The sequence below is a fragment of the Anneissia japonica genome, unplaced genomic scaffold (genome assembly GCF_011630105.1).
Source record: "Anneissia japonica isolate Jap-2015-1 unplaced genomic scaffold, ASM1163010v1 scaffold288292_len1863012_cov191, whole genome shotgun sequence".
Taxonomy (NCBI): Eukaryota; Metazoa; Echinodermata; class Crinoidea; order Comatulida; family Comatulidae; genus Anneissia; species Anneissia japonica.
The window spans coordinates 1109687-1134445 of record NW_022688773.1 but is presented as its reverse complement, the minus strand read 5'-3'; the positions used below and the strand labels follow the sequence as shown (position 1 = coordinate 1134445).

Sequence of the window (24759 nt, the reverse complement as noted above, 5' to 3'; positions counted from 1 at the left end):
AACAATTTAGTATTTTAGTTTCTTATCTAAAACAACATTAAAACATTGATGTATGATTTACCGATACGATGCATGGAAAATAACACGACGGTGCTAATAAGATAAGGATGATTTTGTATAATATTAAGTTAGTAAATTTTTATTCGGAAATTAGAACAAGGGCATTTTATGTTTTATTAATAGGTCTAATACGTTTATCATAATTATTCTTTATACACAGCTTATGTATTAAAAAGTCTATAGTTCGCAGTATATCACCAAAGACTAAATTTTTTCGAAGCAATTTAATGCTTTAATTATATCTTAGGTGTTTTTACTTTCACTTGATTGTCATTTACAGTAGTTACAATAGGCCTGTAACTAGCACCTATATTATTAGCTGCAGTACTAAGAAATATGTCTTACCAACTCAAGATGTCATCTTTTTGTAGGAGGTGAGGTGGAGGGCGGGGGTGTGTCAACACAATGTTTACAACTTTATCATGAATTCGTTATCCTTCCTCTAAAATGCATGGCAAACAATTATGTAATCAGTAAAGTCTATGAATATAAATCTAGGCCATTTCTTTGAACACTGAACTGAATATTTCTCATTCGTATCATCTAAGCTCTTTGAGCTTGAACAATCCAAATTGTAAATTGTTGAATGTTTATTTTGTTAAGGATGAATGGTAATAGGAAAGCAGGTTAACACGAAGAATAGTACAGTACTCGTCTTAGTGCATATGAATAGGCTAATATACAATATATATGTATATGCAATGTATATAATATATATAGTCCTACGAATATTTAATATTACATATTATATACTGTACATAGACCAATGTTATATAAGACCTTAAGCCTTCATGTTGTAAATCTGAAATACTGTATATATTATACAATACAGGTCTGCATATAGGGCTATACAACCATTAAGCATGCATATAAATAGGCATATATATAAAAAGTAATATATTTTTTTATTTAAATACTTAAAAACAGTTCACTTCGTTAGTACGCCTATATATTTTTCAAATAGTTATTTGGATTTGTAATACATAATACTGGTATCTAAATTACATAGGCCTATATAGGACTATCTATACAGTATTACGTGATTAAAATATTACCGTACGTTTTAAATATTAAAATATTACGTTTTGAATATCACAGCGTTTACATATAATTATCATTTTGTGATGTTAGATTGATTATAGTTAGTTTATCATTCATTTTGGGTTTATTGTTTATTTTACTTTCTGTACTGTTTGTATTTTGATAATACACAGGCCTAGTCATTGAAAATATGGCTACAAGGACACTTGTAGCATTTAGAAAAAAGATGTGTATAAGAGACAGATATTTGACAAGGCAGGAAAGATTTGAATAAGCAACAGAAAATATCATCGAAATAATAGGCCTACTTGTCAATTGCACTACAGTAACACACAGAAATATTTGGTAATAAAGTGAATAATAGGAAATCATACATTATTATTAATATAAATTTAATTAGCGGCGAATCCCACTGGAATAGTACTACAAATCCTAGTGGAGAAGAAGAACAGTACAGATCAATCGTATTACACAAGGACATGAGCCTAGCTATTGAATAAGATCAGAAAAAGCGGAGCTCATGAGGGTCGGCCAAAATAAAAAATACCGGTATGAATAGAATTAATGATTACATCGAGTTATTAATAATTCTACAATATTTTGCAATATATTTAAGGCATTAATCTTTCCCGACTACTCAACGTCACTTCGACGCACTTTAGTAAAATATATGGGGAAACAATATTTTATGAATCTCATCAAATCGAACACGTTAACGATTTTCCGTCATTGGTTTATACTGTAGCGAGTTACGGAGATACCGTATATAACACTTTAGATAGCACAAAAGAAGACTTGAGTTTATCCCTGCCGTACATACTTATTTCTCTATATACTCAATATGCTATCCAAGGTAAAATGTAATAAACGCTATGGATATTTATATTATCATATGTCATCTCCTTTCTTGTTATATGAAGGCCATTTTACACTAATATAGCGAAACCCACGTGAGAAATTAAATAATTAATTTATCATATTTTAAGTTTCCACATAAGGCATTGTAGTCTTTTGAGGCACGTTTTTATGTAGATAGAGAAATGTGTAGAAAAATAAGTAGAGGAAGAAGTAGTAGTAAAAGAAGAAAGAAAAACAATAAAATTAGATGTTAAACTACTGTAAAATGCTAGGCATATTCATTTTGCAAAGGCAAAAATACACGTGAGGAAATAGACCAAGTTCTGTGGATAGAAGTTCCACCAACAATAGCTCTTGGAAAAAGTAAACATTATTGTTAGATATTAGGCCCATGTAAACAATCCATGACTTTTCATTTTTATTATGATTAAAACTAATAACTCGACGTCAAATTCCCTTACAATATTCAGCAGTTAATTTTGATGCACATGTGTAATAATAAAAAGATATACATTCTTGACTGGCTTTGATTGATAATGCAAAACGTAAACGCAAAGTATTATTGGTATATTTTCATGAAAAAAGAAAGCGTAGGAAGACCGAATATCACACAAATGCAAATATAGGCCTACTGCGACTGCACTGTATGTGTCTCCCGTCGGAACTTGAACCGAGGACCTTCAGAACAAAAGCCTATCCGATTGCGCTTGATATTAGAATCTTTAATTAAGAAGGTCTTGACTGTAGTCCCACGATACTTAAGGTGGAGGCATTATCACATTTTCAATAATATTTCTTTACTTCTACATCGCGTTAGTTTTCAGAAAATGTTAGTAAAAATAGTGAACACATAAGCGATGGGCCTATTATTGAGATAGGGATACATATGCTAAATGCCTATGATTATTTTAGCTTCATTATTGCAATATGTAACTAATATCATGAAGGAGGAGTAGGGAAATAAGTGAACATGATCTCTCCTTGAAGTTCTACATTCTATCTTCCATGTTTGTATATAACACCTCGGAGAATTATAAGTATAAGCCACATTAGGCCTACAGTTTATAAAAGAAGATGTAGAATATGTACTGAATACATTGTTTCTTAAACTTATAATTAAAAACGATGGCTGGGCAGTGACTTTGTACGGTAAAATGGTAGAAGGTTGGAAGGTTTATTACCGTATCGATCACCCCGTCATTGACCAAGTTCTTTCTGAACCTTGACTACTTACGATTTTTCTGACACGTTCAACTTCGATAGTGAAAGTGATGACACCTTCCCCACTCCCGAACACTCTTGGAACAATACACCTTTCCGGAGTGTCAATCAAACTTAACAACTGACTAATCAGAACAACGCTAGAAATACGCGCGCGTCTCACAAACACACGTGTTGTCCCACAAACGCACGTGTTTGTGTATGTTTTAACATTGTCGTCTTGTGGGACCTTAGCAAAAATATCCAATGGGCGGGGCTTAGCGGAAAGGTCCATTACACATTAAGCCCTTATGAGGTGTAAAAAAGAATACATTTTGCAAAATGGAATGTGTGAGAAACATGAGTTTGAGCATGTTGACAGTTAAAAGTAGCCCAGGGCCATACGATTTAATTTTTAATCCTCTATTGTTAGTCTGCCCACTGCGACCGAAGGATAATGAGAAAAAAACGAAGCACTTTTGGAACCAAAATGATCTCTATAACCGTGAGAAAAATATATGACATAATTAGAAGCTGACTCTAAGTAATGAATATTGATTGATAGATCATCTTCTTTTGTTTAAATTTTTCAACATTTATTTAATTATTAGAAAGTGTCAATAGAGTGAAAGTTTCAAGTAATTCAAGAAGAGCGCACATGCAGAGAATACCAAGACTGCAGTAGCGCCAAGTTGTTTGTTTACATCAATATTGAACATGTTTCTATCTAAACAAACACAAATAATCTGGTTAGGCTTAACAAAATAACAAAAAGCTATCGCTTTGGGTTTTAGGGTCAGTTATTGAATAGGCCCAATGATTGTAAGATGACAACGAATTATGAATAATAATCTGCAAAACTTTATGATTTTGTTAATACATGTGTTTACAGATAAATGACAATAGGCCTATACACTGCTTGAGTCTGTTTAATAAATTACGTTAGTAGCAATGTACATTTATTATTATAGACTTGCAATGAGATGCAACTTGTAATTGAGTAACAGGGCCTACTGATAAGCTATAGAGGCATATACTTCGTTGGTTTGACCATGGAGGTATAACATTTTTTATTTATTTATTTTTATACCTCTATGGTTTTGACAAAGCACTGTACAATAGTAATTTCAAATGCACATAGTTACTTTGTAATGGACTTAACTGATTTAATTAGTTTACCGTAATATACATTATTTTTATTTATTCATATTATTATAAATGATCTCTTCTTAACCACTGCATATTGGTCGCTCTCACTCTTGGCCCATGCTCTTAATACTGGCGTATTTTGATATTACTGATAAGCCTTGTAATTAACATTGTATCATAAAATAAATCAACAATATATATAACTATATAACGACACGCGCTTGCTTCGATCTGTGGTAGCATTATCTTTTGTACTTTAGACATTTGCTGTTTTGTTATTACTCTAGACTTAAAACTAAAAAAAAATGGCTTATTATATTTTACATTATTTAACAATTAAATATAATAAAACATCGTTATTTTATTTAACATACCGTGATTAATAGTCTAGATTATTTAATTCATTGAGCCTACTTATCAAAGCGATCGAAGTAGTAGGTAGTAGGCTGTATTGATTCTTTCTATGTCATAATTTTAATTTTCACTCTCAACTCTTTATAACATTGTTTACCGCAAAGGACGATAACTCATTGATGTTCTTACACATTAACAATTTTGCCCATAACATCAAACATTTATGGTTCTTCTATAATTAACTGAATCTCGAAAACAAATTAAGTATTTTAATGAAATTCACTTTTCATTATTTTAAATATTGATTTTCAGTATTAATTGATTGACGGAAGTCTGACGGGTTCGTACTTATTGTATTTTTACTGAACATTATATTTTTAGACACGCCGTATGCACCAAAGTGCTTTAACATATTGCCTATTAATATGCATACCCCAATAAGCAGCAATCCTCTTTATTAAATATCATAATATTATCAGCAATTGATAAATTATTACGATTCAGACTTGGGTCATGTGCTATCTAGTTAGTGAAACTAGCTAAAACTGCCACCTGCATGGTGTGATACATATTACTGTACTGTACAGTTTACACCAAAGGCAAACAATTACCCAAGTTTCTCCAACTCGTCGGCAACTTAAAGGAATCTTCACCCTGTTAACAGATAGATGCGTCTCAAGTATCTGAAGGAAGGGTCTTTATAGATGAAAAATTAGTTTGTATGGTGTTCTCTCAAGGATACTGCGATCCCGCGGTTCTGAACTGTAAAATAAACACGTTCTTCACACATTCTTTCTAAATCATTAGTCCTAGAATAGGAAAAAAAAACATGTTGAGAGCCTCAGACGACGGTACATAGCTAGGCCTAGAGCGCTTACGTATGATGTGAATTATGTGACCTGGACGAAAGCCTTGTATAGTACCTGGTCAGACACTTCAAAGGCGTAAGCGACATGATAAATTGTCTGCTTGTAAAAATGGCCTGGGTATTAGCCACGAGATCAATAGTTCTGAAACCGTCGACTAAACATAGAAAAGATAAATGTTTAAAAGTAAAACCCAAAATACACTGCGGAAAGAGTATATCGTGCTTGGAAGGCGTTTACGTTATTTGTGTAGGCTCATACTGTGTTGAAATATTGGCCTTCATTGTCGTCAGAATTAGAACCTAATTTCTATGAAAAGCACCTGTCTAAATGCATGTATAATGTTATATGTTATAGGTAATTGTAGTGGTCTTCGAATCAGTTGGAGGAACTAAACTTTACGTTTATGTACTTTAGAACTTTTCAATGATCACCCTACCTAAAGTAATGAAAAATGACGACTTAGTTTATAATAGGAATTAAACATTTTGTATTATGTCTTACAGTATTGTTGCTTAAAAACTTTCGCATTACTGTATGTCCAAGACAGTTTTTAATAATTAAATCTGTGTATTTTCAGTTATTTGAGAATACAATATGCTATTTAAATATATTTCGAAAAACACCTTCTTCACATAATAGGTTCGGGTGATATTTGTTATATATTGCAATAACGTTTACACCGATACGTAATTTTCATTTTGAACAATAAATTTTCTTGAATTTTGAATTTTGAATGCATCTTGTGTCATGAAAGCCAAGAATGCAGTGGATTCTATATATTGGATATGATCAACCCGACATTAACGGTTATTACGAATTTTCGTCTAAGAATGGAACCGACATTTAGTCTTCTTACATTAATATTAATATACAGTAGTATTTCAAGACAAGAACGCCATCTCTGCTGACTGGTTGTCCGAATCACAACACAATCATATGTTTTATTACTTAGCCTTCATCTATAGCCTGACAGTCATCAATTTTCCTGATATGCAGAGGCGAAAATGAAAACATATCGGGTATTCTTCCACCTTTGTCCCAGAGACCAACAACTTACTGTCTGTCCTGATTTCCTTAGCTGAATCTGACCTCCGAGTTGAAATGAGCCTTCCATACAATATATGTGTAATTCATTCGTTCAATTCTCAGAGGACCTACTGTAGTTGACAATACGTGTGAATCTAATACCTCAGAGGCGTTCCATAAACCTCTGGTAATTATTGTCATAAATCCGTTAGCCAAGTTATTAATACATCTTTTATTTTATTTATCTCTAAAAAATATGATATTAACTGTGGTTATGACTATAATTGTAAATAATGATGTATTTGAAGTTGTTAATAAATGAGATTGAGAATCACATCGCAAATCATAGCCAGTATAATACCAATGTTGTTTGGTCAATCGAGACAAATGTTATGACGTCATCATTACATTCATGGGCCAATATTTGTCATCAAATTCTAGCTAAGCTAAAACAGACGCGTTTTAGATTCAGATTATTGCAATAACCACTGTTGTATATACTATTGTTATGTAGCCTATGAGTAAATAATATGGATAACTTTTTAATGTAGACAAAAAAAGAATCATTGTGAATGTCAAATTGCATATTTGTATCACAATCATATATACGGTATAGGCCTAATAACATAGCCCTATACTACTAGTTTACAACTAATATTTCTATAGAATGTTTATTTTAATTTATTTAGTGTACGTTACCTTTTATTAAAGATACGCATCAAAATAAAAAAAATAAATAAATAAATTGAAATAGAAAAATCAATTTATAGCAGTGAACGGAAAATTATAATGAAAACGAATACCGGTATTGTTTCTATCCAGTGACGGGCGCTACAATAATTGCCTGCTTGTTTTTTTTATGTCGTTACATAGCAAATAACAAGCAAGTTTAATTCAAGTTCAATTTATGTCACTGGCAAATTATATATTATTATAATAAGTGACGTAACCAAAAAGCTTGTAAACATGGCACGCAGTCATAGACCTCATTTTTTTTTATTATTAACAAATAGGCATAGCACAAATAAAGTAATAAGGATAGGCCTGACATGATTAAATTAATGAGCAATAGTAGCTGCAAATGACTCAAAAATTTGTTTTAAATGTGTTTAGTTGTGATGAGTTCTTAAAGAAACAGTGATAATGAGTTCCAAAATGTAGAGTTTTAAAAATTCTCGCAAAAAAATAAAAAATTTAAAAAAAAAGGGGAAAAAAAACGTTTGGAAATCATCAGAAACTGGGTTTTTTTTTTCATCTGTGCATTCGAAATATGTTAAACTTTCTTATAAATATAAATAAACGAGTAGTTAAAAGTTTCATTTGAACGTTTGAGGTTTCCCCCTAGAGTTTCTAGCTGGCATTATAGCTTCAGGATTATCGCGGAATAGAGACTGTAATCAACCATTAATTCGGAATTATGAAACAGTTCCGAGAGACTACTGCCATTCCGTAATAGTTCCTGTGTTACGTGAGGCACATGTCTATAAATAATGACGTCATCGATTTATATCATTGAGTCTTTAATAGATAAATACGCAATGACGTTTTTATACTAGTATGCAATAAAATTAAATTGACTGCAAATAACTCATAATTATTCAATCATAGTAATGTGCTGTGTTGACCATAAAAGAAGCAGATTTTTTAAATGGCGCTTTATAAATCTCTACCCTAATATCTTTTATAGGTTTACCATAACTAACATTTGCAGGCATTATTGAATAATCATGACATGAAAATTTTCGATATTTTACCCATAGATGGTACAACGTAGCGTGTAAATGATTGATAGTTGTTTTTATTTAAATTTTAGGAACTACTGTCAATTGACACTTATGTTGACAATGTGTTAGAGACTAACACACTATTTTTTACGATTTGGTAAAGCGCAATTGTCGTTAATATCAACATTCCTCCAAAGACTAACACATTATCTATTTGAGCAGGATCTTGATAACATGGTAGGTGGTACTGTATGTAAAATATAACGCTTTATGAAAACAACAATAAATCTACCTTAATATTTAAATTACGAATGGACCCGAAACATCGATTTTGTTTGTCAAATTTTGTGTTAAGTTGATATTTTAAAAGTAATTAAATAATTTTATAAACAGCTAATTTATTTTAAACATTCAAATCCATATGTTTTACTATCAATATTTTCGGTTTTTGTTATTTAATAACGATGGATCAATTTAGTCTAGAGAAAATTGGAATACAGATTTGTGATCCTAATCCCATAAACACGGGTTTGTAGTCTTCGAACCATAACTATTGTGCATCAGTTTGTATAAGTGTTGGCGACTTATATTTTGTACCACGTTCTATAGTAAATTTTATACAATTTTATGTAGATCATCAATTACAAATACAACATTTATACTGTAGAGCCACCAAACTGTAATAAGCCTATAATAACGGATTTCCGCTGGCGACAAAATAGTTATTCATTTAAATATTATTTATTTTAAGCTCGTATTTTCGGAAACAAACATAAATTTTGTCTTAAAATGCGACCCGTACTTTGTTAGATAGGTCAACTTATGATCAACTTATTAATTAATATTAAAGATACACTTCTAAGAATGAAATGGTCATAAAATTAATGATGAATAATGTAGGCCTAATGGACTCGCCAGATTAATCGGATGTTTTAACTTCTGTGTATAGACCTACATTACATGTAACTTTTGTTATCTGAGAAAATATTACGAATTATTGTTCGAGTTCTAATTTGTAAAGGCACATTACTTACATGCGTTATAATAATATGAACACATCATGACGTCACTTCATTAACATAAAGTCTGGATAACATTACGTCACAGAATAGATATGACAGATGTTAAATTTATGGAAACGGGATATAAACATCCTAATGTAATGGCTGAGATTGTAAATAAAAAGTCAACCAGAATCTGTAAATACATGAAGTAGAACTTAGTTAAGTACCTATGTAACATAAACCGAGAATGCTATTAATTTGACGTTCTTAATTGGTCGTTTTTCAGTTTACACGTGTCCGCCTCATTAGTAAAATCTAAAGCTTTTAATCGCCAGATAACATAATAGACTTTAGACGGTTCTTATTCCCATGCCAAATTGGTATATTGTAGAGCTTTTGTTTTGGTAGATTATATCTGAATTCCATGTTATTTTGCCACATTATGTTTGGCAATTCTGAGAAGAATTTGATAATTGTAATAATAATAATGAACTTAAGGTCAAATTGTGTTAAAATAGTTAAAGTAATACAATATATTGTTGAACCTATTGAAGTATGGCTAGGAATTCGATTCTATTGGAGCAGTAATGCATTTTATTACCCTTATGTTGCAATTAGGCCTAAAATGGTAACGAAATTCTATTTCAGTTCAGCCTGTGACAGTCTGGGATCGCAGCTAATTAGCAATGATTAAATGCTACTGATGTCTGTACATTGTCATTACAAATAGGCTAGATTGAATGGGTAAAATCATGAAGAAGGTAAGAAACAAGGTAAGAAAGTTGGCTTACGTTGACTTATAACAACTACCAATATAGGCCTATAAGCCACATTCTTTATTAAATATGTTTGTTGTCTATTTTCCATGTCCTTGCCATTTGCAATTTTTCAAAGCATCATATTAATAATGCTGTATTTAGGCCTACGTTAATTTTGTTCTCATCTCGGAATGTCTTAAATGGGGTAGAACGTTACAAATCATGGGCTCTCTATTTTGTTTCAGAACAGTAATTTGTAAAATGTAAATCTAGCAAAGTGAAACGTTTCTTCAAGACGATAGAAAGTGGAAAAGTAATAAGGTACTATTGTACACCCACAAGGGTATAACCACACACAACTCATTGACTCATGATTATACTTATCATTATTCATTGCATTAATTAGACAATTACTATAGATAAAGATCAAATCATAAAAACACTCAAAAAATGTATGGATGACTAACTTAATTAATTTGATGTACTGTCAGTAACAATGTCGTTCGCATTCCCATATTGTGTCCTAGTACCACAGTACATCAAGCAACCCTGGTACAATGAAAATGCACAATGAACAAGGAAATAAGGAACAGTGGAATGTTAGTGTTGCGGTAATCAAAAGCTGAGCGGGTTCATACAATTTCATCCGTAAAGGAGAAGTAAGACCGTTGAGATGGTTGTCAGTGACACATGAATACCCTTTACTCTTTTTTTTCTAAATCTGTCATAGAAAGCTTAATATTGAACACGCCGTACTTTTGATAACATGACTTAATATTAAGAATGCATAAAAAGAGTATAAATTATATATATATATACTGTCTCTTATACATGTATACTCTACAAATCTAGATGTGTATAAGAGACAGTAATAATGGTAATCATGTTAATCACTGGCGGATACAAAGAGTACCTGGCCATGGTTTTAATGCCTACACATTTAAGCATATCTTGATTCCTAAATCCATAGCCTCTACCCCTTGATGACTGAATCCCCAATGAGCCCCTTACTTTTGGAATCATGGATCCGCTACTGACAAGCCTCAATGGCATAATCATAATGAATGTTTTACGTACCTGGTATTTTCATCCAATTATATACAGGTCCCTTATACTGCTGTTGTACATCGTCATCCGTCCTATCTTTTGTTGTAGTTAAATGGACATCATCATCCTTTCTGTCAGAGGGTTCAAAACTGGTATTTTTTTCAAATGCCATCCACGAGTTACCTCCACTCGTTCGAATCCTTCCCGTTTCACTCGGTTTGGGTATCCAGCTGCAACTGTAAGCTGGGGGAGCAAAGTTACCCGTGTAGCCATTGTAATGGTCTTGGTAGGCGGCCTGACTGTAGTTCTGGCTAAATGCACACGCCGGATACCCATAGGATCCTGGGAGAGGGGTTGAATTAACGCTAGGCGTCGAGCTGTTACAGTCGTAGCCTCCGTACGTAGCGGCGGCACTGACGAAGTTAAGTCCCGTCGTATCGTAGGATCTGTTTTTCTGTGGAGTTACCGGGTCAAAACCGCTGGGATACCAAGATTCTCCCGGTTGATATTTCGTAAATAGTGAGTTCAAAAAGTATGAAGTCATCTAGCCGATTGATTTGTGACCTCGTTTCGTAGATTTTATGACTCTCTTCGAAGAGATATAGCGGATTTACTACCAGTGTTCCCCGATCCTCGCTTCATACAGGACGCACCCTGGTGTTTGCACCTATCAAGACTTCAGACGTTGAATCAGCCAATCAGCGCCGACTTGATGCACTAGAAAGTGGAGATATGATAAAATGACATTCCTAATGGGTTTGATAAATTGCTCGTCTCCGATATTTACAAACACGTGGAAATCGCATATTAGACGGATCATCAACAAAGACGTGTTCGTTATGCTGTCGTTTCGAAATAGCAATCTTATTCCTAACGAAGTAGATGTAAACAATATCCGATATAAACATGAACATTCAGGACCTTAAGCCAAGTGAATTTCTAATGGAAGGCTTAATTGTTGAGAAAATTAAAAAAAAAAATGATCTGGAATAGTGAACAAAATCATTTGCGTATTAGGTTCCAGATATCTGATTGTGTAATTTTCTAAATGTGCACAGTGGCTAGATTATAAAATAGCACCAATGAGATACATGATTTGGTCCTCTATAGCAGACATACAAACACCTACAGATATTCCTAAAAAAAAATATTTTAGCTCAAAAATTCAATACTTGAAAGAGGTCTAACTGGCGGTACAGAAAAACTATAAACTCAGAGTGTTGATGGAAACACGGAACTGTTATGAATACTTTTTTGTATAATAATCATAATATTTATAGTCCTAGGCCTATTGTACGTTCACCGAAATCAGTTAATTTGGCTCGATAGTTGTATATTATAAATACGGTAATAAATTCATAGGATCGAAAGTTTCATGTTTGTTTAATGAATAAAAAACATAACATTTTTTTAATATTTTTTTTTATAACAATGAGTCTGTATCAAGCGAATAGGTTATAGACCTATAATAATTTTTAAACCTACATTCTCAACCACTACTACTGTAGCCTAGGTTTTGTCACAATCTCCTGACTAGAAGTTAAACCCTATGGCTAGGTACCGGCATTAAACACAGACCATGTGGTTAAAGTGACAATGAGTAACAATGCTTTATAATGTAGTTGGAGGCATACAGTAGTTATAAAACATATTTCAAATAATATTGAATATGCTATGATAAAATTTAAAATCAAAATAAATGGAATACTATAATATCATATGGGTACCAGTGTAGGCCTATTATTGTGAATTGTAAAATTATGAAATGTAATAATATAAAACAAATAAAACTTAGACTAAAAGTGCCCAACAAAAATAAAAATAATATCAAATATGGCAAATTGAAATTATACCATAAAGATTTTTAAAAATGAAAAGATGTCGATATACCGGTAAAGTATATAATTAAATTATACGGTCACAGATTGATAAAAGTTGCCCTATTCGATGGACAACAAGTTGTTTTGATTAATAAAAATAATGAGATTGAGGGTGATCACTCAGGATTTGAGTTTGATAAAAAAAATAAGCCGATTATGCTATGCATATATAATTATATACATATACATATATGTACATACATATAGGCCCTATATATACACATATATAAAATATATATAATATATTACTATAAATAGAATATGTAAAGTTCTATACTGTATACAGTATAGCACAATTATTTTACAAGTATCAAGACATTCGTCATAACACCAACATAGAAATTATATACGGTAGGCCATAGGCAGCAATACTTTATTCTCAAAACTACTCATCATCTATCTGCCGCTGCTAAAATATAGGTTATTCTCTATACCAAATATTATGTGATTTATCTGTTTATGTTTATGCAATGAGAGATTCCAAAGGAGTACTGAATGCTATTATTAGTAGGCCTATGTATATCCATGGACCTATTAATAAGTCCATGGTATATCCATGTTTTGTTCTATAATACCGGTACGCAGTAAAATAAATTAACGTTTAGTAATGTAACGTTACTCAAGGAATTCTTTATTCTAAAGTTAACTATCATTAATTACATTGCATTGGGTTTTTTTTCGTTGATTAGGCTACAAAGAAAAACCGATTCGACAAAATAAACATGCGTATCTAATTCGGATACAGCAACTTGCGTCGTAAATTTTCTACTTTACACATCGTCAAATTTAATTAACGCTATCTTATTTTAGCTATAAGAAATTGCTTCTTAAGAGTGAAGCGTGTACGAAGAAAACTAACACATTACAAATTACGATTTGGGTAGAGAGTTGCTAAAATACGGTAAGGTTTATTACGATCTGCCCGCGTTCTCTTTGTTTTAAATTGGTTTGACTATCAGACAAACGACTAGATAATAAGATGTTATGGCTTATTTAGTTTGATTTCACAGGCTAATAGCAAAGTAGACGTTTTTAAAGTGTTTAATGTTCATGTATACCAATACGGACACAGATTGCTTTAATTTTGTCTTTATTTCAATAAGGAATTTCGTGTTCCTGTGTTAAAGTTCTGACAATTTATCGAATATAAACAAATATGCACATCCAGCATACATTTATCTAATATTAGCATATTTAGCATAGGCCTATTCCTTTTTTACAATTTTAATAGGGCCTAGGCCTATAATATGATAGAGGAACTAAAGCTCGTTCATAGGGCTCAATTTTACCTAGGCCTACTAGTACTAAGGCCTCTCATCATGGTTTATTGACATTGTAGGGATGCAGGCTTGGTCAATAGCGTATGTTTGTGAAATCATGATGCTTAAATTCGATTGAAGTTATATGCCTATTTCTTTTTTCTAGTAAATGGAATTTAATGAATAACTCTACTTTTATAAAATAATACCCAAACAGGTAGTAGATAAGAAGATACTTACATTGTTTAAACAGTCGTAATTTCCTTTGAGCTAGCCGCACAACTCATTCACACTTGCTTGCTCTACGGGTGACACAGCGGAATGAATTGCCCCTAGCAACACCTAGGGCCTGATCTCCTAAACTAATGCGATATACAGCGGCTCTATCTGACTTTCCTTTACTGAAAATAAGGTATTTTAAACAATGTTAGCTAGGCTTTTGTACTGTATGGCTAAATAAAAAAAAATAAATTAATAACTTTTGATCGTGCAGTAATCTAGCATAAATATTAATAGATGATGAACATTATTATTACAATAATACTGTAGTCCTAATAGAAAATAGCTGCTTTTGTACTGTATGGCTAAATAAAAAATAATAAATTAATAACTTTTGATCGGGCAGTAATCTAGCATAAATATTAATAAATGATGAACATTATTATTACAATAATACTGTAGTGCTAATAGAAAATCGCTCCTATGTGCCTTGACTGCGTTAATGCAAATACAAGTGCGGCCTATACAGTACTTATAGTTATTGTTTTATAATTTTATAATTAAATGTTGTCACTATCTATTATATTTCTATGTTCATTCATCTTCTAATTTTACTTTACACGTCTACGTGTTTCTCCAATTATATTTAAACAAGTACATGTAGTATACATTGTTCCCGGTAAACTTTGTTTGACAGTACATGCTGTAAATAACCTACTGTGTTTAAAATTGGCAGTTGATCAATATGTTTACATACAATTAATGGTTGTTGCAATTATTGTTATACGGTAGCAGTTTAATTATTATGCAATCTAATGTAAACATCTTAAAACAATTAACTAATAATAATAATGATCCTATAATCAATAACGCATTATCAATAACAGTATTGTAATTCAGACTACTGTTCGGTTAACCAAGTTCACCGTGATGCCAAGATAGTATCCTCTTTGATTTGTCCTTATTAAGCACATGTTTTCTTATGAGTTAGTATCGTACTATAAATTATTTAATTGTATATTTGATAGACAATGCAATTATATTTATAGGCTTATAGAAATGCTAAATAGACCTTCATTCAATAATTTAAAAGACAAGAAAAATTATTGTATTTATATTTGAACCTCTTTTTTTTTCTTCGATATAAATATGCAGGTACTAAAATAAATAAATAAAATATATTTTCCTCGGACTCATGCTTAGCGCATGAGAATAAAGGCCATGTGTATGCGATTATAAGCCTGTTTCAGAAAACAAACGGGCTTTCATTTCATTTGCATAAAGGTATTTCATATAAATCAGTAAAATTATTACTGCATATGCTTCATGTTATCGATTACTTAAAATCGATTGTTTACTGATCAATGGACGTCACTGAAAAACATGGTATCAATCCAACATTTCTAGCTGATTTATGATACGATAATTGGTATTACTCCTGTAAGTTTACTTATAAATACATGTTATGAGGCCATTTAGCAGTCATGGGTGAGCGATATAGGACACTTCAGAATGAAACTTGGAAGCCATTTAGCGCTTCTTCAAACGTACCGCCCAATTGCCAAACGGGACTGTAGAGAGATTTGGAGATGTTCTTGCGTGTAGGTCGGTACTTCATTAAAAACAACCCTCTTTTCTGTCTGATTCAGAATGCTATCATTATTGTGATACTTTTCGCCAATTAATGTGCTGCTCCTCAGAATTATTAACGAATCTCCTCTGATATCAAGTGATTTGTGTGATACTATATTTACAGGTCTACTGCACTTGAACCTTACATTTTTTTTATAAGAACACTTATAAGAACACTGAAACTAAAATTGCCTTAAGAAATAAAAACAAAATAAGAACAAATTGAGGCTGAGACAAAATGTAAAATGAGGTTTTTAATATTTTTTTTTTAATAGAAAAACCAACAAATCCCATCTGTACCTTATGTGGAGTAGGTCTAACTATGTAATGCCCTCTAGAGTATAGTAGAGTAATATACTGCTGTACAATAATTAAATCGGCAATAAATAAGAACAATGAGCCTAGGCAGAATTTTACTGGTTCTTGTAAAACAAGTAAATTAAACATGAAAAGAACAATGCAAGTTTACATTGACAGTAATGAATAGGTAGGTATAATCATCATTATTATTTTGATAATTATTTGATTTTTTATTAATATTTATTATCAGTATCATTACACATATCAGTGTATTGTTGTTTTTTTTTTTATTATCAATACTAGTATTAGGCCCAGTACGTCTGTAGTAATAAAGTGTTTTATTATTATTAAAAGTATGGTTAGGCCTATTCATTATTATAATTGGTGGACTTATACGATAACTTAAGGCGTACATTAAGAGGGACCTAGTCTTGCAGTATCATTGTAGACCAGGCATAAAGAAATTGTGAATAAAATACTGACTAGGTATGTTTCAACTATATTGTAGGCTTAGTAATATTTAGGTATGGCTCTAAAAAAATATCAAATTCAGTTTATGTTTTTAAAAACAAACTTGATATTAATCTAGACCGAAATTGTACATTCCTATTATTCATTCATCATGGAACAATTCCAAACTATTGTTGTTTGTTTTTTATTTATTTTAGTGTCCACAGCAATCATTGCCAGGTTGGTATACGATTAACATTAAAACAAGACAAACAATAACCATCCTAATCGCAAATAAAATCTTTAGTCAAATTCTTATTTAAAAGTTAGGCCAATGAAATTAATAAAACATAGTTAAATCCTTGTAACAAAATCATTGTAGTTTTTTCATTTTTTTTTGTAGGTTTAATTTATACAATATTGAAATTGTTAATCCTACTGACTACTGAAAAATGCTTATGGAATTACAACCACTAGGCCTATATTTTTTGTCACACATAGTGCAATAATAGGCCTACTACAACGGTTTGCATATATATCACTTTTCGTGTTGAGATTTCGTTTTCTATTTTCACTGACATAATCTGTTAAATTATTGTTCTTGTGTAGTATTTTCTTGATGGGCATACTGTATTGGATGTGCTTTGTACTAAAATACACCCTTTAGTAAAGATTACTACGTAATTGATGCAATGAGTGTATCCTTAAGAACTTTAATACACTGAAGAAAAAATACGAAATAAATTAAAGAATACAGTACAAAGTCATGTTTAATGCATCTATTAATGTTAAAATGTAAGAGACAGATTCGTCACTTATATAAGCCTTTACAATATACATGGTCTATTTTGATTACTACGTGGTACCCCTTTACTCCTGTATGTACGTTACATACAATTCCCTATTTTTATATAGGCCAAGGTCTAATATTACGATGACTTAACATGAGAAAAATAAAAGGATTGACAACAAAGATATTTTCTATTGCTCAATTGGTTTCAAATTGTGTTTTCATTTTGTTTTTTTAGACAAATTTAGGCAGCGGGTAAACGGTACGAAACCCGAACTAGGCCTGTAGCCTGAAGCATTTAAACGAAGAAGCGGTAATATAAAGGTTTTTTAGGTAGATACAAACAGAAAAGCTTTAGTTTTTAGCATGTTCATCTAATGATCTAAGCATGTGTTTAAATTTCCATTGCACAGATGTCATAGTTTGAGGAAATTCGTTAGCGGCACAACAACGCATCAAAGGGCCTTTTGCCGCTAATGCGCGATGTTAGCTAATACAACGGATGTGTATGGGTACGAATACATTAGCCTCAGGCTAACAGGTATGATAGGCCTACCATTACACACCAACTGCTTCAACCCATCAACTTGATTTTGGTGAATGTTTTTAATTGTTTCATATTTACTTTTTTGTAAACCTTGAGGATAGGCCTACACCATCAATTCATCTGAAAATCTAAAATACAACAAATATTTTTCAGTAGCATCTGTTTATAAACATTCAATCATGAAATCATGAAAGTTGTTTTATTTATTATTTCTTTTCAAGTTATTGCGAATTTTGGGCTATAGTGGGCTCGCACGGGCTAAAGCCAGGGGCCTCGGGCTCTAAAGTCCCCGCTTAATAAGGAGCCCATAAACATAAAAATACGCCGAAGCGGATGGGACTTTAGACCAGGGTTGTAGGCCATGAAGAAGCCTTAAACAGGAGCCACAGACTTCTTTGTTACGCCACTGGTGAGCGTCAGCAGACCACTTACCGGTACCGTATTCATTTGATCTTCAAATATTTGTAAATATAAAATCCAATTTAAATATAGGCCTATAAATATAATATGGAGGCAACTTCATTTATTCCTTAATCTGATATCCTTCATCTATAAATAATTAATAGTAGGTCTAGCTATATCAGATTAGTCAGTGTATACAGTATTGGGTATATGTCGACCCTGACATGGTTGTAAGGAGAAAATGGCACCGGAAAAATGGCTCCTGAAAGAATGGTCCCGGAAAAAATAACCCTGGAAAAAACGGCCCCAGTAAAAATGGTCCCAAATGACAGGTAGGTAAAAATATATTTTTATATTTGCAGATAAAAACACCCTCTGACATACGGTACTCAAGGGCGAGTTTTTGTAGGGACGAGTTTACTAAGAGTGACTTTGCAGAGGAGAGTTTTTAGGAGTAGGGAACAGTTAAATTCTGGTAGGAGGAGACTATTCTCTTCATGGACGAGGTTGTAAAGCGACGAGTTAATGGGTGAGTTTGTAAGGGGCGACTTTGCTAGGAACGAACGATCCTAGAGTACAGTACATCGGGATGCATAGCTCAGATATATATATGTTAGTTTTTCATATGAAAATTGAGGTTTAAAAACAGTCTTTAATAAATTAATAGAATAGCAATGAAGATAAACAAGAACAACTACCAACGATCGACTATCAAGGGGCTTATTCATCACAGTCAGTATGGTATTAAGCAATGGGGTGGACTGTTTCCTTGAAACGTTGATCAATTACGTTGTCAATAAAATGATAACTCAAGTTAAGTTTACTTTCCGGGTAATAATTTTGTTTTGGTTATTTTAAGAAAATGTTAACGAGAGCAAATGAGAGTTACGTGAACGAAATGCACTACAGGTAATTTGGCCCATGAAGGAAGTTTGGCCTAGCCTAAGGCTACTATCGAACTTTCCTGCGTTTCTCAACAATTTTACAATGCCAAACAACTTCGATATAATTATTTAATTGTTCATTAAGTAGGCCTATTATGTATTCTTAGGAGATAATAATATTTAGGGTTAAAACAATATGATTTAATAAATCATCATCAGCAATAACGCACGTCTCACTATCCCCTTATAATTAAGTACTGGATAGGCCTATTAATAGACTTATATTACATATATGTATATTCAATGAACGTTGGACATTAATAGTGCTAATGAATTACAAATAGAAATAAACAATCAGCTTACATTATCAACTCTGCAAATTTCTGCAAAGCAGACCAATATTGATACAATAACTTTAGCCTATAGTAATAATATAGGCAGAGAATAATCATTTGTTTCGTTTGAAAAAGAATGACACCTATCTGTTGAATTTGTCAATAAGTATGCATCCTATACAGCTATAGAATCATATCAGTACTGTATCTGAACATAGAGGTATACAATTTTATACCTTCATGATCTGAATATCGAGTAATAAATCACAAAAGATTGTAGTGAAATGCTCTTGTGTGCGGGCGCTCTGTAACACGTGATACTGAACTTTCGAAGTATTTATACCTCAATGATTATAGAAATAATTGTACACTGTAGTTTGATTATATTACCATTCAGTTAGAGCTGGTTTTTCTTTAATTGTTAAAAAAAAATTAAGATTATAATAATTGTGTGATTTTTACAATACTATTATTTACAATATGTAAGGCCTAATTGTGTGATTATTTTTTTTTTACAATAGGCCTACTATAATACTCAAGATGTTCCCACTTTTGTGTTGCACCCTCGACCTGTTACCTCTCGGACAGTTTGTCAAATTTGTAATAAATACCATGGCCAAGCCTATGTACAGTATTTATGTGCCCACGTATATAGATTGTTTTTAAACACAACGTATGGAAGTAGCAAATAATAATGTAAACAAAATTATATTAATAAATAGACGAAACAATAATTAGAAAAATATATTAACAGTATTCTATTACTACTGTTAATTTTTCTAATTAGGCGTATTGTTTATTTTTTTAGTTATTAATATCACTTATTTTGGCCTATTACAGTATCAGCAGATGTACATGTCACTTATTTAATACGGGAATGATGATGATGATGATGACGACGACGACGAAGATGGTGATTATGGTAATAATTAATATTATCAGTATTGTTATCATCATTATTATTATTACTATTATTATGGCGATGTCGATAACAACGACGATGAGGATGACGAATACGATGACGATAATGACGACGATATAGCGACATAATACAATTGAGCTCCTTGAGTGGGTGCGCTCTTTACCACGCGACAGTTATTATTAATAACATTATTATTGTTATTATTATCATCATTATATTTATAGGCTAATAGTAGCCAAGAAATAATAATAACATTATCAGTTGTAATTATTTCTACGACAAAGCCCATGTCAATAGAAGTTTTATGAATGATATGAATGCGTGAGTATTGTTCACATAGGCATAATATTAAATTAAAATTTATTTTTATTACGTTTACTGTAAAAAAAAAAGTGCCATAAACGCATACGCACATTCATCATTCATTATATGACATTGGGTGTAGGAATTGCTCGTTTCGATTTAATATTCGTGTCAGTGATAACGGTCAATCATACAATGACGCGTCACGAACGCTAAATGAAATCATACGATAATTGTCACTGCGACAGCGTTCGTTCGGAATCGCATTGTAATTCTCATCGAAGAAGCTGGATCAAATACACCTCAATTGGGTTTCTTGACGAAAAATAATTTTGGATGCGAAAACCATGAAAATTATTTAAAATCTATAAAGTCGTTGTGACGGTTAGGCCCACCGAGTCGACATTGTATTTATCATTATAAGTAATATATTCGGTGTTCGGCTTATTTTTTTCAAGGTAAGGATAGTTATAAGCTATTTTGCCTTTTCAATAATCCTATAGGACATTTTATATTCACTAATTCGTTAAGAGTGTTTAAAATTCGTTGATCCAAAGTAATGTATGCAGGCTTATGTTTCAATTCGATAGTAGACCTATTTGAATTAGGAAGTAAAGGGTAGATTTTGGTTAACGTTCAATTCTAGTGAACATACTAATTGAATACCTAAGGTTGACAATAACGGACATTTAATCAAATGTCTATTTAAAATTATTTATATAAGCGTAAATTAACATGTGTAAGTCTAAATTTATATAATAATTAACGTTGTATATTCTTATTCGTTTCACAGACAACTCAGTGTTAAACGATTAATAAATGCTTCGCTCGTCCTTGTTGAATAGCGGGAGAAGTTTCGTAGGCATCTAAAAACAACAGGCTAGTAGCTAGATGTTTACTTTTCACATTTCAAATAGGCCTACGCCTATTATGATATCTTTTTATAGCGGTTAATGACCGAGTTAATAATGTCATTGGCATGATGCACTATTTAGGACTACACTTTTTTTTTTATAAGAACGCATTTTATAAGAACACTTAGGCTGAAATTGCTTAAAAATTAAGAGCAAAATAAGAACAAATTGAGGTTGTGGTGAAATGTCAAATGAGGTTTTTGAAAAACCAGAAAAATTATATCTGTAGGGCCTACCTTATGTGCAGTAATGTAGGTGTGACTATGTAATACCCCCTATAATCAGGTGTACTGTCATTTGGGGCCATTTTTACCAGGCCTTTTTTTCTGGGGAAATTTTTCCAGGGCATCTTATTCAGGGCCCATTTTTACAGTACAATAATAATTTCTATATTTGAAAAGTGTGTAAAATAAGAACAAATTAAAGTCAGGCTCCGGAGGAAAAAAATTTGTTGATATGTTGTAGAACTGATTTTTTTAAGACAGAAAAAAGTTGTTTGACGAAAAACTGGGGAACGGTGAACGAGATACAGATTTTTGAATATTTAAAAACTGGGGGAAAAGGGGCGTAACCGCCCATTTTTACACCTTTTTCCCCCTGTTTTTCCGGAGCCTGACTTTAAGAACATTTTGAGCCTGAAATCGGCCAAAAAAATAAGAACACTGAGCCTGGCATAAAATATAATTTTCCATTAAAACTTTTAGGCGATCGAAATAATTTGTGTTCGTAGTTGAATTTAAAGAAAGTATTGTTTCATAGTAAATCATAAACTAAACATGCTAGCCACAATTATAACTACCACTAAGTAAGAACAATTTTTTTTTTTCAAAAGAAATTTAATTTTTAAGGGAAAAATATACCGATAAAATTAATAACGCTAAAAACTATTTGCTAACACTTAATAAAATAATAGTTTTTGACAAATAAAATGATTTGTAATGGTACGTGATTAATCTACCGTAATTACTATATACGCCAACTCAATTTTGTTTGGTAAATGGTTATGTTTAATATTAGTTTGGAACTAACAATTATTGTTTTTAACGTCGCATATCGATGACTTTCGGGGAAATTTAATTCAGTTTAATTCAGTTTCCAAAGCTTAAACAGCCTTCGTTGGGTCTATTTAAGACATGTGTAGGCCTGGCGATAATATATTTTGCATTAAGGCCTATTTGAATTTAACTTTTTAAGCAATATGTATTAAATTGGAAATGTTTTTAGTTTGTTTAATGTTCATGTACAGTACCAGTACTGTGGAAGCAAAAGAAATAGGCATAATTAATACGGTAGGCCTAGGTTTGCTGCACTAACTAACAAATTCCTAAATACAATTTTATAGGCCATTGGGTGTAAAGTAAAGTATAGTGTAGGCCTAAGAAAAATGAATTTTCATAGTAGTCTAGTACGGTATCCTCCTGGCCTAATCCGATAAACGAAATTATATTCTAAATATGGTATGAATTTAAACTATTAAATTCGATGAAGATCTATGAAAGTCTTCTATTTATATATATATATAATATTATTCTTGCTTATAAATATTAAATTAATTTTATTTATTTCTGTTTCTTTTTTATTTGTTTTTCTATGAAGAGTGCCGCTGATTTAAACAACGAACCATTGACCAGCCTATGCCATAAATAGTCATGGGCTTGTTACCTGTTAAGATCAGGTACAGATAAATTTTATTTCACCCTTTCATAGGAACTTACGTGGTCGAAAGATGCTTCTCCTTCTCAAAGACATGGTACAGGTATATTTTTTTTTATAAATACAAGTTAAATTTAATTTCAATAATTTTATAATTCTATAATTCAATAGGTCTATGTTTTTAAACTAGCGTTAGCCCTTTGTTGGTTACCGTACTTTTTATGATTGTATGTATTTGAAGTAGGCCTATGTACACTATGGTATGATGAGCCTATTACTATACTTGTACTACAGTACTGCTGTACTTTGAAATACCCGAGCTCCCCTAAATTGTTCAAACATTGTTCAAAATATTTTTTTAATGGAGATAATAAAGAAAATATATTCAAATTTTTAGTTTGCGAGTGCAATTTCCGGTCATCTAGAGGTGCCATAGTCACAAATTTTCTTACTTCAGCTCCAACCATGATGGGGCTGAGGTGGTATAGAACCTCAATCTCTGAAAGTACTCTCCAGCTCCCCTCTATAATTGAATTCCTGGATCCGCCACTTGATTTTTATTACTGTAAAAGCTATTATTATATTATTATTATTATTATTATTATTATTATTATTATTATTATTATTATTATTATTATTATTATTATTGTTTATTATTATTATTATTTATTATTATTATTATTATTATTATTATTATTGTTATTGTTATTGTTATTATTCAGCATATTGAGGTTTTCTCATGAATGTCTGTAGCAATTCGAATAAGGATAATTGCTAATTATTTTATTATTAATATTATTATTAGTACTAATATTATTCAGCATATTGTAGTTTTCTCATTAATGTCTGCAGCAATTCGAATGATGATAATTGCTAATTGAAAAATCTTTCGAGGTACGCTTTGTATCCAAAGGACGCGTCACAATCGTGTTTATCTCTGTGAACAATACTGCTCAATCACATTTTCTACATACCGTGGGATTTGTTCCTCACAGAGTTATCCACAACAATGTTAATTTGATTAAGACATTACTATTTAATCAAGTTTCACTTAACGTGTACGTCTGCGAACATTCGATACAAACATTTGTGCCTCAAACTCATAACATATTGATTTACTCGGATCGCCTTAAGTACCATGGGTGGATAGCTACTTACTACGGCACACACAAACACATA

At 31.8% G+C, this 24759-nt stretch overlaps 1 protein-coding gene across 2 annotated transcripts in view; it reads right to left on the bottom strand.

Annotated features, from left to right (window-relative positions):
* LOC117123324 (homeobox protein Hox-B7-B-like) overlaps positions 1-24759 on the bottom strand; it is a 29945-nt gene that overhangs the window by 2903 nt on the left and 2283 nt on the right. Inside the window, exons 3-4 of one of the 2 annotated variants that reach the window (XM_033269213.1) lie at positions 14470-14630; positions 11121-11807 (exon numbers count right to left, since the gene is read on the bottom strand). In XM_033269213.1, the coding sequence (XP_033125104.1) occupies positions 11121-11634 (514 nt within the window). In that variant the 5' untranslated portion in view covers positions 11635-11807; positions 14470-14630. The remainder of the gene's footprint in view (positions 1-11120; positions 11808-14469; positions 14631-24759) is intronic. The other variant, XM_033269221.1, reaches the window with a different exon arrangement.